At 57.5% G+C, this 13,297-nt stretch overlaps 2 protein-coding genes across 5 annotated transcripts; both read right to left on the bottom strand.

Annotated features, from left to right (window-relative positions):
• Positions 1–1,388: 1,388 nt before the first annotated feature.
• Positions 1,389–11,202, bottom strand: H310_13385 (hypothetical protein). 4 transcript variants are annotated; one of them, XM_008880870.1, is made up of 39 exons: positions 10,891–11,202; positions 10,393–10,823; positions 10,083–10,345; positions 9,868–10,028; positions 9,703–9,813; positions 9,426–9,646; positions 8,951–9,377; positions 8,636–8,886; positions 8,415–8,583; positions 8,267–8,353; positions 8,137–8,214; positions 8,047–8,087; positions 7,804–8,002; positions 7,613–7,741; positions 7,512–7,553; positions 7,327–7,458; positions 7,118–7,265; positions 6,833–7,068; positions 6,071–6,779; positions 5,855–6,010; positions 5,580–5,788; positions 5,421–5,528; positions 5,154–5,363; positions 4,884–5,099; positions 4,621–4,824; positions 4,310–4,571; positions 4,131–4,255; positions 3,870–4,085; positions 3,642–3,822; positions 3,446–3,579; positions 3,203–3,394; positions 2,929–3,150; positions 2,652–2,871; positions 2,457–2,594; positions 2,183–2,390; positions 1,990–2,131; positions 1,806–1,935; positions 1,668–1,759; positions 1,389–1,610 (listed from the first exon to the last, which is right to left on the bottom strand). In XM_008880870.1, exons 1-39 carry the CDS (start codon positions 11,161–11,163, stop codon positions 1,533–1,535), a joined length of 7,551 nt encoding a protein of 2,516 aa, XP_008879092.1. In that variant the 5' UTR covers positions 11,164–11,202; the 3' UTR covers positions 1,389–1,532. The 4 variants fall into 4 exon arrangements, with proteins under 4 accessions (XP_008879092.1, XP_008879093.1, XP_008879090.1 ...); XM_008880871.1 differs by having other exon boundaries at positions 8,267–8,344; XM_008880868.1 differs by having other exon boundaries at positions 2,183–2,594.
• Positions 11,203–11,914: 712 nt separating this feature from the next.
• Positions 11,915–12,608, bottom strand: H310_13384 (hypothetical protein). Its single transcript, XM_008880867.1, has 2 exons — positions 12,332–12,608; positions 11,915–12,275 (listed from the first exon to the last, which is right to left on the bottom strand). Exons 1-2 carry the CDS (start codon positions 12,597–12,599, stop codon positions 11,962–11,964), a joined length of 582 nt encoding a protein of 193 aa, XP_008879089.1. The 5' UTR covers positions 12,600–12,608; the 3' UTR covers positions 11,915–11,961.
• Positions 12,609–13,297: the final 689 nt, after the last annotated feature.

Genomic DNA, 13,297 nt, shown 5'->3' with positions numbered 1-13,297 from the left:
TTTTGACTAGTGCGGAGCACCCAACATGTTTTCGCAATCCGCGAACGTCTGTTTGAAACACGTTCGAAACACGTCCGGTACACCGTTCCATTCATACACCATCAGTGCAACGATCATGTCCAAGCGTAGCCTCAAATGTAGTCGTGACCAGGAGTGACCGAGGTGGTCGTGAGCTCGGCGCATTTAAAATGAACGTACGAACAAACGGAGCAGCTTCACTTACTCTGGCGTACGATATACGACAATGTATCGGTGAAATTGCGAGGCCCTTATCACCAAAATCGCATAGATCAGAGTTTTCTACCTGTTTGAAACACCTTGGTATACTACTGTAGTAGGATGTGTTTGTCAACATCGAAACACTTCAACTTTGGGCGTAGTCAACACCGTCGCGCGCGGTGGCCGCGGGCCAAAATAGGCTGGCTCGAGGTGCCGCGTCGTCGCATAGGGCAGGTAGGGTCCATTGCCACATGTATGGAGCAGGTAGAGGTAGATAAGGCCAACCAACCTTTCAATCCAGAGAAGGAAGTCCCTCAGCTCGACGCTGACCACGGTGACTGGAATGACCACATCTTGGCTAGGCCTACGAGTCAAATTTTCGTGCTGTGTTAGAGCTTACACGTCAACGAGTTTCCTCTGTAACCCTTGACCAAAGTTGGCAGGGCTGTGCATGCAAGCACATCGAGGCTGCAAACGCCGAGCGTTCTGGCGGCCCCAGCCTACCACTCGACCCATTACATGCTTCGACCATCTTCTCTCGTTCGATGCCATGTGCACGTCCTGCGACCGCTGGCGTTGCTCCAGTGCTGCAGATATTGCGCTCGAAAGTGACCCGGCCACAGTTCCACGTGTATATTTGCTCGTATCGGCACCACACGTTCGATTTGTTCGGGATTGTGGGTGTAGAATTCATGGGGTGTGTGCTGCCCTGGCGTCGCTGTCGTGACAAAGCTGTGATACTTCGCTCTTTCGGTCGACCAAGCACATGACATTTAATGTGACCGAGACGTTGGCAAGGCCAACCTTGCCATGCCACCAGCATGCAAGCCAGGTCGCGGCCGTGATGAACATGGCGCAATGGGAGATGTTGAGAAGGATGTGTCCATAGGTCGCTCGCTATCACACACACACATACACACACTCCCCGTACACGGCCATGTGGACCCATTTTTCAACGATGCCAACGGCGCTCGCGAGAGCCTGCGCCATTGCCCTTGAGCCACCCAGTCTTGGTGAAACCCCATGCCATGCAGCAAAGGTTATATGGACAACCACCGACAGTGCCTTCATCGTTACATTCCTCAGCTCAACGGCCCAATCTATCACGAGAAATCTCAGGAAAACTCGACGGTGGCTGCAGCAGGCTCCACTCTGTCTGAGTTCTGGAATGAAGAGGGCGGCCACCTTGCATACGCTCTCAAGTAACTTAACCATGGTACCATGGTACAGGCCATGAAACATTTTGCACTGCAATACGTCATCAAGGAGCCAGCTAGGGCCGCTCCCTTACTGTGACTTTTTGGACGTCATCGCTAGGCAGCCTTGCGTTGCAAGAAGCCATTGATGCGGCGGCGCAGTCGCTCCGACATGTGTCGCTTCCAATATTCCTCCTACAATTTCGGTGTTCAGTCCATACGTGCGGGATCTTCGCCACCAGGGCAACGTACTTCCTCGACAATAGCTTCTTCGGCTCGAATCTGCGCAATAAATTCGGCCAGCTCGATGCGTCGAGCCTCGGCCGCGAGTCTGCCAAGCCGTCCTAGAGCAACGATGAATCTCGATTTCTGGTGGGACGACATCAGTACCGCGGTATGCTCGCTGCATCGTCGTGGCTGCCGCTTCTTCCAACGCCATTAGGGCTTCGAGCTCAGCCCGTCGCAGTTTCCACTTGGCCGCCGCCCCACGGCCCAAGAACCCACGAAAGACCCGTTGAATCTGCGACGGGCATCATGTTTCTCTTGGCGTCTGGGGACCAACGACGCATCTCACCTGCGTGCACGCGTGCGCTTCTTGTTTGGCGAGGCGGTGTTGCGCGTACAATTTGTGACGATATGCCGCCATGCGCTCTTGCTCGCGAAGATGTTTGCGGTCGCGGCCGACTTTGGCCTTGGCGTTGGCCACGTCGAGTTGGCTAGGGGCGGGCAACTGTGACGTCAACCCAACATGACGATGCCCGACGTACCGTTGGCGCGCTGCTTGTTTGGACCGCTCGACTTGCAATGCGGTCGGCTTGATCGGCGCATCCTTGGTGGTGTGGCTCGCTTGGGTGTTCCAGGCTTTCTTTTGTTTTTGAAGCAAGCTGAGCCCGCGAAAGTACATGAGTGTCATGCAAAAGAGACCAAACTTCAACGCTTGCTCCGTTTCGTTGAGCACGGTTGCGACCGACGAGCCTAACGATCGATCTTCATCAACCCACCGCTCGCCGTCGTGATCTACACAGCGCGCGACGGATGTACCTGCTTGGACAGCTTTGCCACGACGCTGTGCTGCTTGCGCATCGACTTCGATCGGCGTCCACTTTTCAAACGGCGTTCCAAACTTGGCCTTGGCATCCGTGATGTCCTTCAAGTCCGTGGCGTCCGCGGCCAGAGTGTCTAGTCAAATAAAGATGCCACGACCTGTCATGCCTCACTTGTGGAATTGCGACGTACCTGGACGTAACGATGCCATCGATCGCAGCGTGTGGACGGTGAGTGGCCCGTGCGTGTACACACTTGGCACGTAGCCCTGGACTTTCCGATGGGACTCGCGCTCGCCAAACACCCAGCCTTCCAGCATGTACTCGAGGATGTCCTCCATCACTTCGTACGACACCAAGTGCGCGACGAGGGAATTTTGTTCCCGCGTCAGCGCTGCTTTCACCTTTTCCGTCTGCAAGAATAGCCAAATCAGCCACGTGGTCGAGGCACTACATTCGAGCGACAGTACTTGTTGCATCTGGGTGAACCCGTGCAGCGCGACTGTTTCAAAGTGGTCGCCAGGCCAATTGTACGTGGCGTGGAGCTCCGTGTCGATGGCGCGGAGGCGCAGATGCTTCTCCCACACCCGACACTCGAGCGTCAGTTCGGCAAACAGGTCCATCTTGCGCAACGCGACAGCACCGCCGCCGCTGCGAACGGCCGCGAGGCACATGGTCGACGACACAATCGACTATTGCAACGCCGCCGTCCAAGGTAAGTCCAGAACCAATTGAAGGAAGCACCTCTTTCGAGCGCTTGACGCGTTCGATTTCATCTTGTAGCAAGTGGACGCGGTGCTCGATGGTAGCCACACGATCGCCGAGATATGGTATCCACGTGCATGGAGTCGACTTGCACGCCATACACCCGTTGGGTCCTAGCTGCTCGCGTTCGAGCTGCAGCTGCTCTTGCTCTATCGTTTTGGGGACCAGCGCCTAGACGATGACCCCACGTGTCACACGATCTCAACTACCAGTGTGTCGTACGTCCTGGAGCGCTCGTTTCTGCTTTTGAAACGACGGCTTGGGCTTCTTGGCCCCGCTTGGCTGCTTGGCCGCCGCTTTGGCAAGGCGCGCGATGTCGGCCTCTGGATCCGAGTCGGAGCTGTCGCCGTCGTGCTCTGTGTTCTCACGTAGTCAGAGGGGAACGATATTCCAACGAGTAGACGATGGGTTGGGTCACCGGGTATATCGAGCGATGCTGCCAGAGCGTTCCATTCGGCCACCTCTCGCTCGTACAACTGGGCCAACAGCAACCGATCGAGCTCCTTCTCCAATTCCAGTCGCAGCACGTGGGTCGGGAACCGCTGCGGCGCGCTGTGCAAGATCGCAGAGTCCATCATGTCGTTTGGATTCGACATGGCCTGCACAAAACCAGTCAACGTCCTCGGTCAGTCAACCGTACGCCTACCCGATCCAGCTCTTGCTGCACGAGCCGGCATCGCATGTCCACGTCTACCTCAACCTTCATCCCTTGTTGGTTGTGGGCGATCGCGTGATAGGTCACCGGGACGGTCTTGGGCGCGACCACTTCGACGCAGTACGCGTTGTCGTAATGCCACATGAGGTCCCGGAGGTGGCGCTCCTTTGGGGGCAAGATCGAAATCTGCTCTTCCGGTGTTTGGATCTACGGTCAAGCTGTAGAACACGACGACAATAGGTCGTGTTGTACCAAAGCCAGCAGTTTCTCTTTCGTCCAGTGCGTCGGGATCGCGGGTGCGAGCTTGCTCGAGTACAAGTCCGGGTGGAGCACTCGCTCGACGGCAACCCACTCCCGCTGCTCCGGCTTGAGATCCCCTACAACGTTGGTGTGTGAATTGGCTGGCAGTAGGTACCGGAATCACCACGCACCAGGAGCCTTGGTCCGCCACGACGCAAGAAGCGCGGCTGGGACCGCTGACACTTTGGTGTCTCGGAACACGAGCATGGTTTTACGCAACTGGAGCTCCTTGCTTCGAAGTTGGTTTACTGGCGCAGTGAGGACGCGTTCGAGGTCGGGCGCCGTCCAAGTGAGCAAAGCCTTCTCTTGCGCTGTCAACTCCATTCCGGGCGGCGCCAACGTCGACTCATGGAGGAGATCTGACGCGTGCACCGCTTCCTGCTCCCACAAGTACTACAACTTGCGGTGACTAGCGCAACCAACGACCCCGTCGACAACGTACGAAATCGGGGAAACGAATGCGATCGAGCAGGACCCACTGCCGCTCCGTAGGGTTGAGCGACAGTCGATCGTTCTTGTATTTGCGGCGCACGCGCTGCGCAGACGTCAAGAGCGTGCGGAGCTGGCTCTTGAGGGCGCTTAAGTCCCTCCACCTCATCTTGGCTGTCTTGATCGCGTGATACTCAGCCCCCAACGCGTATCCAATCTACATACATTTGGAGCTCTGTGCGGGGTTCCTGTGCATCATGGCTGTCGACTACGCACTTTGAACCCGGCGGTGTGTCCTTCGACACGTCCCGTTGCGTCGGGCAAGAAGTCGCGATACTCGCGCAGGGCTTGCTCGAGCCGTGCGCGCTCGAGCAAGAGGTCAGCGTGAAGCGATGCCAAGTGGGTTAGCGCCTTTTGAATGTCTCGACACTCTTCAAGCCGGATCGTGTGGAGTTTACACTGCTTGGTGAAGATTCGATCCGCTTCGCGTATCTGCACAAATGGAGGGGTTGAAAACGAGTGGTTGTGACCAGGTTCCAAGTGTACTTTAGCCAAGATGTGGGTGCGGTTGGACGACTCCGTCGCCCCTTCCGACGAGGTTCCGCTGCTGTGCAACAACTCGTGCAACGATGCGACAGTGACCTCAGCCTCCTTGGCTTTTGCCATCGCATCCGCCGCCGCGTCTTTGACCAGGTTCAGTTTGCGCTCGGCTAGCCGCATGCTTTGCCAGTGCGCTGCGATCTCTTGTCGACCCACCTACAGAAGAGGACGTGCGCCAGGGGCCGATCTCGGGGAATCTAGCCAAGGGCGTACGGGAAGTCGAGCTTGGTACGTCAGAGCAAGCTGCTTTGCGTGCTTGACAAAGTCGCCTACTGGGCTGACGAGGTGGCAGTTGACCACGATCGAGTACTTGGTATCGCTCTGTCCACCACGTCAAATGGATCCAACGATCACCACGCCCTGTCGGCTTACCGGGCAGCCCACAACGATGTGATATGTGCCTTGGGCTATCGGGACCTGAGCAGGCTGATGGCGCAGCACCACCCGCCCCAGAGACTCGCGCGTGTTGAGCGCAACGTCGCTGTACAATACTTGACCAAGCGGCGTCGGTGTGTCCCCAGACATGTAGTACAGCATCGCTGCCAACCGACCGACTTGGTACCCCACACTCGTAAACTTGCCTGCAGAACCCACGACACAGTCTCGAGTCAGCGCCGAGAGAACCCATGACACCGGTCGATGCGTACCCTCAAACACGATTGATATGGACAAGTGTAGCGCCGCCGTGTGCACTCGAAACTCGTGCGTCGCGCTCTGTCTTGCGCGAAGACGGCACTCGGCGACGTCCATGAGTTTGGCCTGCTGGTTCGAGTCCACTAGCATCGTGCAGTGCTCCGGCGCCGCTACAACGAGCATCGACAGCATTATCGTGCGGCGGTTCATGCACCAAAACACACACGCACCAACAATGTCGGCAAGCGTGTGCACGACGACGACGCGAGGCGGCGCAAGGCTGCCGTGTTGATGTAGCACCTTCCATGCGGGATGGTCGCTTTGGGAGAGTGTGGTCACGTGTCGAAGCTCCTCGACACTCGACATGCCAAACGGGAGCTGGTCTGGGAGGACGTTTATGTCTGAAGGCGACGCAGGTGGGTTGAGGAGGGCGTCGCACTGCCGCCACGCTTGCTCATCGGGGGTACACGTTTCCAACGGCTTCTGGCGAACTACCGCGCCCAGCTGCTTTCGCATGGCCGTGTCCAAGTCGTGGATGAGCAGCGGCGGCGCGAACGCAACGTCCTTGGCGTTGAAGACACCCTCTCCGTCGCCTTTCGTGTACTGGCGAAGTAGTTTGTGCGCGTGGATTTCTGCCGACGATTTTAGGAACGGTAGTGCCAGATTGATGCGCTCGGGGAGCTGAAGCAAGCGCTGGACATGCGCCGCGGTCAGGGACGTTTGGTAGTGTGGGTTGCGCCGCATTTCTTCAATATCTTGTTCGGGCAACGACAGGTAGTGCTCGGGGGAGACCAGTCGGTCGAGGGCCACCCATTGCATTTCGTCGACGGCGCGGTCGTGCACGCCCTTCGCCCGAATGACTGCCATGGACGGCGGTGCATGTGGCGGTTGGGTGGGAAAATTGGATGGCTGCGACGCGCTGTTTGTAATAGGGACGCCCTGTGGAAAGAGATTGCTAAGGGTGTACTGGGCCAAAACCAAACCGCACTCACGAGAGGAGTCGCTTGAGTGGGCTGGTCCTCTGCGATTACGGCACCCAACATTGTCTCTGCCTTCAAAAGCGATACCAGGTCATTTGTGAGTGTGATGCCTTGGGCGCGCATCGTCATTCGGCCCGCTTTGGCCGTGACCGCTTCGGCTCGGAGAACGTCCAGCGATTCTTGCAGTCTCCCTCGCTCCGCTCGCAAGTTCGACGACAAAATGTGCCGATCGACACGCTGGGGCGCGCCTGGCACGTAATCATCCATTCATGTGTGCATGGCGTAGGAGTTGAGAACCTGCAATATACACGTCGGTGTCGATGAACGGCGTCGTTAATGTTTCAACGCGCTTGAGCTCGATCTCGATCGTTTGAACTCGTGCTTCGGTGGAATGGATGGCTGTGAGGCGCTTGGCATCGGCCACTGCTTCCCTTTCCTGTTCTTCCTGCAACAAAAGTGACACCACATTCGCCACAGCGTTCCAAGTGTCTTTATTTTCATGGTACCCGAAGCACCGCGAGAACTTCGTTCGCTTCGGCAAGAATGGCCTTCGCCTTGGTCTGCAGCGCCCCCATCGCGGCATCCGTGCGCTTCTGTAGCACCGCCAAGCTCTGCATCATACGATCAAACATTGCCACCTACCCATGCCATCCAAGTGACTCGTCCTTTGTAGCTGTACCGCTTTACGAACCTCGGTAGTTGCAGCGGCCGCGACCGACGTCAAGTTCGCCATCTGCATCGGGTGGACAGCAGCATCAGCGCTTGGATTCGAACGGCGGCCGCCATGCATACCTCTTGGTGCAATGAGTTGAGTTTATCGCGCAGGAGGCGCATCCCCTGCGCCGTCGCTGGAACCAATCGGACGGTCCCGCCCGCGTCTGGTTTGGCAATCACCTTTTCGTCCTCAGCACGTTGGAGTACCTGCGAGAGCCCCACAACGTTCGAGATCACCGTCGTGAAAGCAGATCCATCATGCCAGATACCCGCAGCAAGTTGGAGTGCATGCGATTGGTGTCATCGAGGGCAGCTTGGATTGCCCGCTGCTTTGCCTGGCTCGCCGCTTGTTGCGCGATGGACGTGCACTTCTGAGCGCGAATCGCTGTGACGTCTTCGATCAGGCACTGGATTCCGCGAACGACGGCGGGGATCTCGCTGCTCCGAATCGGCCCGTCCAAGCCATACCTAACAAGATGCTGTGGAGTGCTAGCGTGAAGAGCTAACTGTACCCCTCAGTATCGCCGCGCAAGGTCACCTGACTCGCTTCCATCTACCCACACGTTGACGGTGTCAAGCTGATCGAATTGGCCTGCACATGCCTGCCGTTGCAACGTCCACAGATTCGCCTCCAGCTCGACGCGATGCGCTGCCCGATCGAGCCCTTGTTGAATAGCCGCCTGCAAGCAGTAGTAAATCGTGTGCGCTGATGGCACTCGGATTCTTCAAAACCTGTTCCGCCTGCCGCTCCTCTCGCTCTTCATTCAGCGCCTCCACCGTCGAGAGCGCGTTCGTGTTGGTATCGCGCCACTGCAGCAGCTTCACCCACAACATGACCATCACGGGTCGAATGGGTTGGTCGGGGCATCAGGGACAGTACCTTGGCGTCATGGGCCTCGCGGCGGCGACTGTACTGGTCATTTGCCTCCATTGCACTTCGCTCGGCCCACTCTGCCTGCGCGTGGGCTTGTTGCTCCAGGCGGGCCGCTTCCCTTGCCTTGAACGCCATCGCGTCTTTCTGAAACCGAGCTTGTTGGCGGGCTTGCTCCCTGAAGCATTGCGATAGTTGTAGCTTAAGTATATGGATGCAGACACTGCTACCGCAACTTCTTCTGCCGCTTTTCGTCTTCCTGCCGCCCAAGTTGCAGCTCGTGCTGACGCTCGAGCTCTTTTCTCGCGATTGTCTTGGCTTCGGCGGCTCGAGCCGCCTGCGCCTCCGCCACAAGTGCTTGATGGAGCATCCACATCACTTGATCGTCGTTTCCCAATGGAACATCAATGTCGCGATCGATCAGCTCTTGCCGGATTCCTTTCAAACCTACTGTCGCGTATAGTTCTTGGACTTGCGGCAACTACGAAAGCCATCGGGCAGCATCCCTGTCAGTAGTCGAACCCAACTCATTGCCGCTGAAGCACCAGTTGTGGCGTGACGGTGGTGTTGGGGGTGCCGTCGGTCGTAGCCTGGTTCAGTCTCAGTTCGTCGTCGTCGCTGCCGTCGGTTAGCCGGCTTGCCACGTCAGTCGACTTGGCCGATGCGTTGCGGCCGCTGGAGGGTGAAATCTCGACGTCTGCATCGTCTGGCGTGGGTGATGCGTGCTGCTGAATCGCGACATGCGCCGCTGTCACGACCTGGTCGAGAAATTGGGGGAAAAATGCCGGTCGCTCTTGAAGCAACTCATGACCGGCCTTGAGCCACGATACATGAATGAGGCCACCGGACGACTTCATTGCGTCATTAAACGACAGGGCGAGCTGCCGTTTGTCTTGAAAGTACGACACTTGGGCCGGCGGAATCCACCCGTTATCGCTGCCATGGACGGCAAAAAGTGGAATGTGCAGGTTGCTACTCGAGCTCGTAAACTACGTGGCCGGCATGGATGGGCAGGAATACCTCAACACGGGCCGCAGGTCAACGTGTTTGAGCACACCCTTTAGCAGCACGACCCACAACCGCTTCGTCGACTCATCGAAGAATCCACGCCGGTGCTGGAAAAAGTCGATGAATGCTTGATTTCTCGACGCTCGGTTCAAGTAGCTGTCGCTGAACAGCATCGCTGCGAGCTGTTGATGGTACTCGGTAGGATGTTTCGACGACTGCAGCCCATGCAAGAGCTACGGGCACGCCCGCACTTTCGTGATCACGGAACTCCACCAACATGGACGCGAACCTGCTGGATCTTTGCTTTGATGCCTTCCGTGCAGCAAAAGCCGTTGACCAGCACCAGCGCATGCAGCGCTTGGTTGAGGACGTGCAGCTTTGGTTGTTGCGGCGCTGTAATCTGCACAAACATACACAGCCTCTGTGAGGACGCCACCAGTTTTGGTGGACCCACCAGCGTGAAGTGAGCTGCAACAGACGCGCCCGACCCGAATCCGACCAAGATATGGGGGGTGGCACCCGTGCCATACTTGGGCTGGGCCATCCATTCGCGGGCGTGGTCCAGATGTGTGAGCAACTGCCCCATCCAGGCCGCCAAAGTCGCATTGTTGACGACTATCATAGCGAACACCACGTCAACGATCGCCTGAAGGGAAGGGGGTTTTATACCGGTGGTGGGGCTATCCATGCGGCTGGGGTGCCCGATCACGAGCACTTTTGCCGATGCATAGACTTGAAAGACCGACACGAGCCATGCGTCGATCGCGTCCAGCGTTTGAAACACGTCTGCCACGATGATCAACTTGAGACGGAGTTGGGACTTGGGCGTGCGCACATGCCGCGACACTTTGCTGTGTTCCACGGCTTGATCTTCTCCCGACGATTGCATGGTCGCGTCCACGAAGTCCACGGGAGCCGTCAAGATGGCATATCTAGTCAAACGCCTCGGGTACGAGGCAATCGCTGCATGGGACGATACCGTAATGCCACTTGATCCGAGACGGAAAACACCTGATATTGCGGGCGGTCGTCGGTGGTCGTCTCTGGCAGCGGTGTCGGCGGAAGCATCGACGACGGTGGAGCCACCACGGAGGTGGACGAACCACCGTTGTGTCCACTGCCTTGGCCAGATTCGCCGTCGATTTCGTCGTCATCGTCGCTCATGGGATCGCTAAAATCGTCGCACGGCACCTGTCGCAATTGTTGTTTGCGGTGCTTGGACAATGCTTGAAGATCTTTCAACGCGCGTTTGCTGCGGTCGTGGGCCCATTCAGGGAGGCCTTGCGCTTGGGCTACACGCTCCTCTGTCGATGGCTGTTGTGCCGGACTGATGGGTGCGCAGTCGCTGGATACTTTGTATCGCTTGGCGTTTGAAGTCGGCGGCCCTTTTTTCTTCTGCCGCTTTGGCAGCTAGTGTCGACGACGATGAGAGAGTTTCATGAGATCGCAAACGTTGGAGTGGAATCGAGCGACCCACCTGCACGCATAGCCGATGAAAGTCCTGCACAGTAAGATGCGTTGTGCTGGTGTCTGAGAGCTGGCGGAGCAACATGCTTGCCGCTTCCACTCGCAGTGGGATCCCCAGAGTTCTCAGCCCTTGAATGAACTGGGTCAAGTCCACAACACCATCGCCGATGGGGTCGAAATGACCGAATGAGTCCTCCACGGATATACCGCGTTGCACCGCCGTGAGCAAGAGCTCTCGCAGCGTTGCCGCCGCTTCGCTGCATATCAAGTGGACTTGCGACATCGGTCCGTCCTGGCGGCAACGTCGCCCGCGATCTTGAAAGGTCAAATCCGGATAGTTGGACGTGCCGGATGCTCTACCTGCGAGTGAACGTGTTGCTACAGCTGAAGCAAGCACTCGAGGCGCGACAGCAAAAGCTTCGGCAGCTCAAAGTCCAAAGGGAACAAGAGGCCAAAGAGCGAATAAACGTCGCCAAGCTCCGCGAGTGCCAGGACCTCGAGACGCGAAGGCAGGCAGGGCCCTAAGACGGTGGATGCACCACCGGCGACTCCAAAGCCGCATGAGACACCAGTCCGCAAGCGACAGCCCCACGTCGCCATTGTGACTCCGATGCCCAAAATGAAGAGCTATGCCAAGCTGCCGGGGTTGCCATTCGGTCAAGCAGCTCCATCAACAGGGATCCTTGTCGTGACCTTCACGCGTACAATTGGAATGCAGCAAGGCGCGTCCACCGAGACGCGGCAGGCCCATCGTGGCCACCATAAGCAGTGTGTTCAGCAGTGAGCGCCAGGCCATGGCATGCTATGCGCAAGATCCTACTCCCCTTGTGAACGGCAAAAAACTGAGACGTGTCAATGTGCCCGAGCCAGTCGTCGCCAAGCTGCAGCCGACGACGAAGAAATCCAAGCCGAAGTACATCAAGTAGGCGTCAAAGTAGTCGAGTCCACCAACCAGTCGTTCGACAACCAGTTTGACGACTGGACCCCCCCCACTGATGAGTACCTGAAGGGTCCGCGATCCATGTCGTTCGTGTTCGACGTCGTTCGGAACTTACACCCACAACGAAGGATAGTATTTAGTTTAGTTGGTGTATACTTGCATCGACGGCACGGTGCGGTCTCCAAAGGGGGCGTTGACATACCAGGAGCCGCCTTTCGTGTACGCGGTCAAGACGTAGTCATCGGGGTCGTTGATGGAGGTAAACTCCTTGGCGCCGTCCATCCACATCGGCAACATTTTCTCGTTTTCCCCGTTCGAGAGGACGGTGAACCAGTACGAGGTCAGCGGATCCAGGACGATCGGTGAGGCAGGGAACCATTCAAACGGGACTCGCTTGGCGAACCTGTCAATGGGGATGCGGGCAGACTTGTCGGACTTGGTGCAGTTGGGCATGTCTACAAGTCAACCATGAGCCCCCACATGCGATGCCCTCTTCAAAGTAGTTCCGCACCGTTGACAGAAGGGCATAAGTCGACTTGCAGCCACAACGACGGGTCCTCGCCCATGTTGGACGTGTCTACCGTAAAGGTGACATGGTCGACGGTGAGCCCCGCCGCACCGCACGCGGCTTCCGCGGCTGAGGGGGTGCGGAATTGCACGGCAGCGCCGTGTTTTCTCGAGACGGGGGTGCCCAAGGCACCCTTGGCGAGGGGGTCGCGGCTGTCGAACACGACTTGGGACGCGACGGCGACGTGGACAAGACCGGCAAGAAACTTCATGGCAGCGGAAATGTAAAATGACGGTTGTGGGCCACGCATCATGGTCCGATGCGGTGTCTAACCCCATGCACCGCAACATGCACCGTGTCGCAACTGCCCCACAGTAGCCCCGTCATGACTGGATAAACTACGTGCAATCACGATAGGCAGGCTCAGAAATGTCCCATACGGTTGCGTCGTGGCGACACGCTGCGTACTTCAGATGCTTTTTCAGGTCGTGAAAGGGCATCAGACGTCTAAGAGTGACACAGCCTACATGCGAACCTGCCGCTTTTCCCCAAGAGAATCGTGGACACGCACGATTGGGGCTCACTCCTCGCCACTCCCTAACGAAATGATACACACGACCTCCGTTTCGGAGTGTGCGCAGCGGATGCTCGTGCATCGTGAAGGGAAATCGATCTTATCAACGCGCATTCAATGGTATGTCCGAACATCTCGAGCTCGTCCTCTCCCTGTCGTCGTTGCTGGTTTCGCTGTTCGCGGCGTCCTCGCCATGTCACACTGTGACTCCACGTATGGTCGATAATGTCTCTCGCACATGTCGGAGAGTTGAGACAGGAATAGAGTTGCTTGACCATCACCACGTCGAGGTACCATGGCGGTATTCTATTCGACCAGGACACTCGACTGGTGAGCTCGTTGGCGACGATGCACCACCGCACGAGGTGGCAGCTAGTACGCCGGGTGGCGCAATG

This window comes from Aphanomyces invadans (genome assembly GCF_000520115.1).
Source record: "Aphanomyces invadans strain NJM9701 unplaced genomic scaffold supercont1.50, whole genome shotgun sequence".
In the NCBI taxonomy this organism is placed as follows: Eukaryota; Oomycota; class Saprolegniomycetes; order Saprolegniales; family Verrucalvaceae; genus Aphanomyces; species Aphanomyces invadans.
Note: the sequence above shows the minus strand (reverse complement) of the source record. Positions and strands in the feature narration are given on the sequence as shown.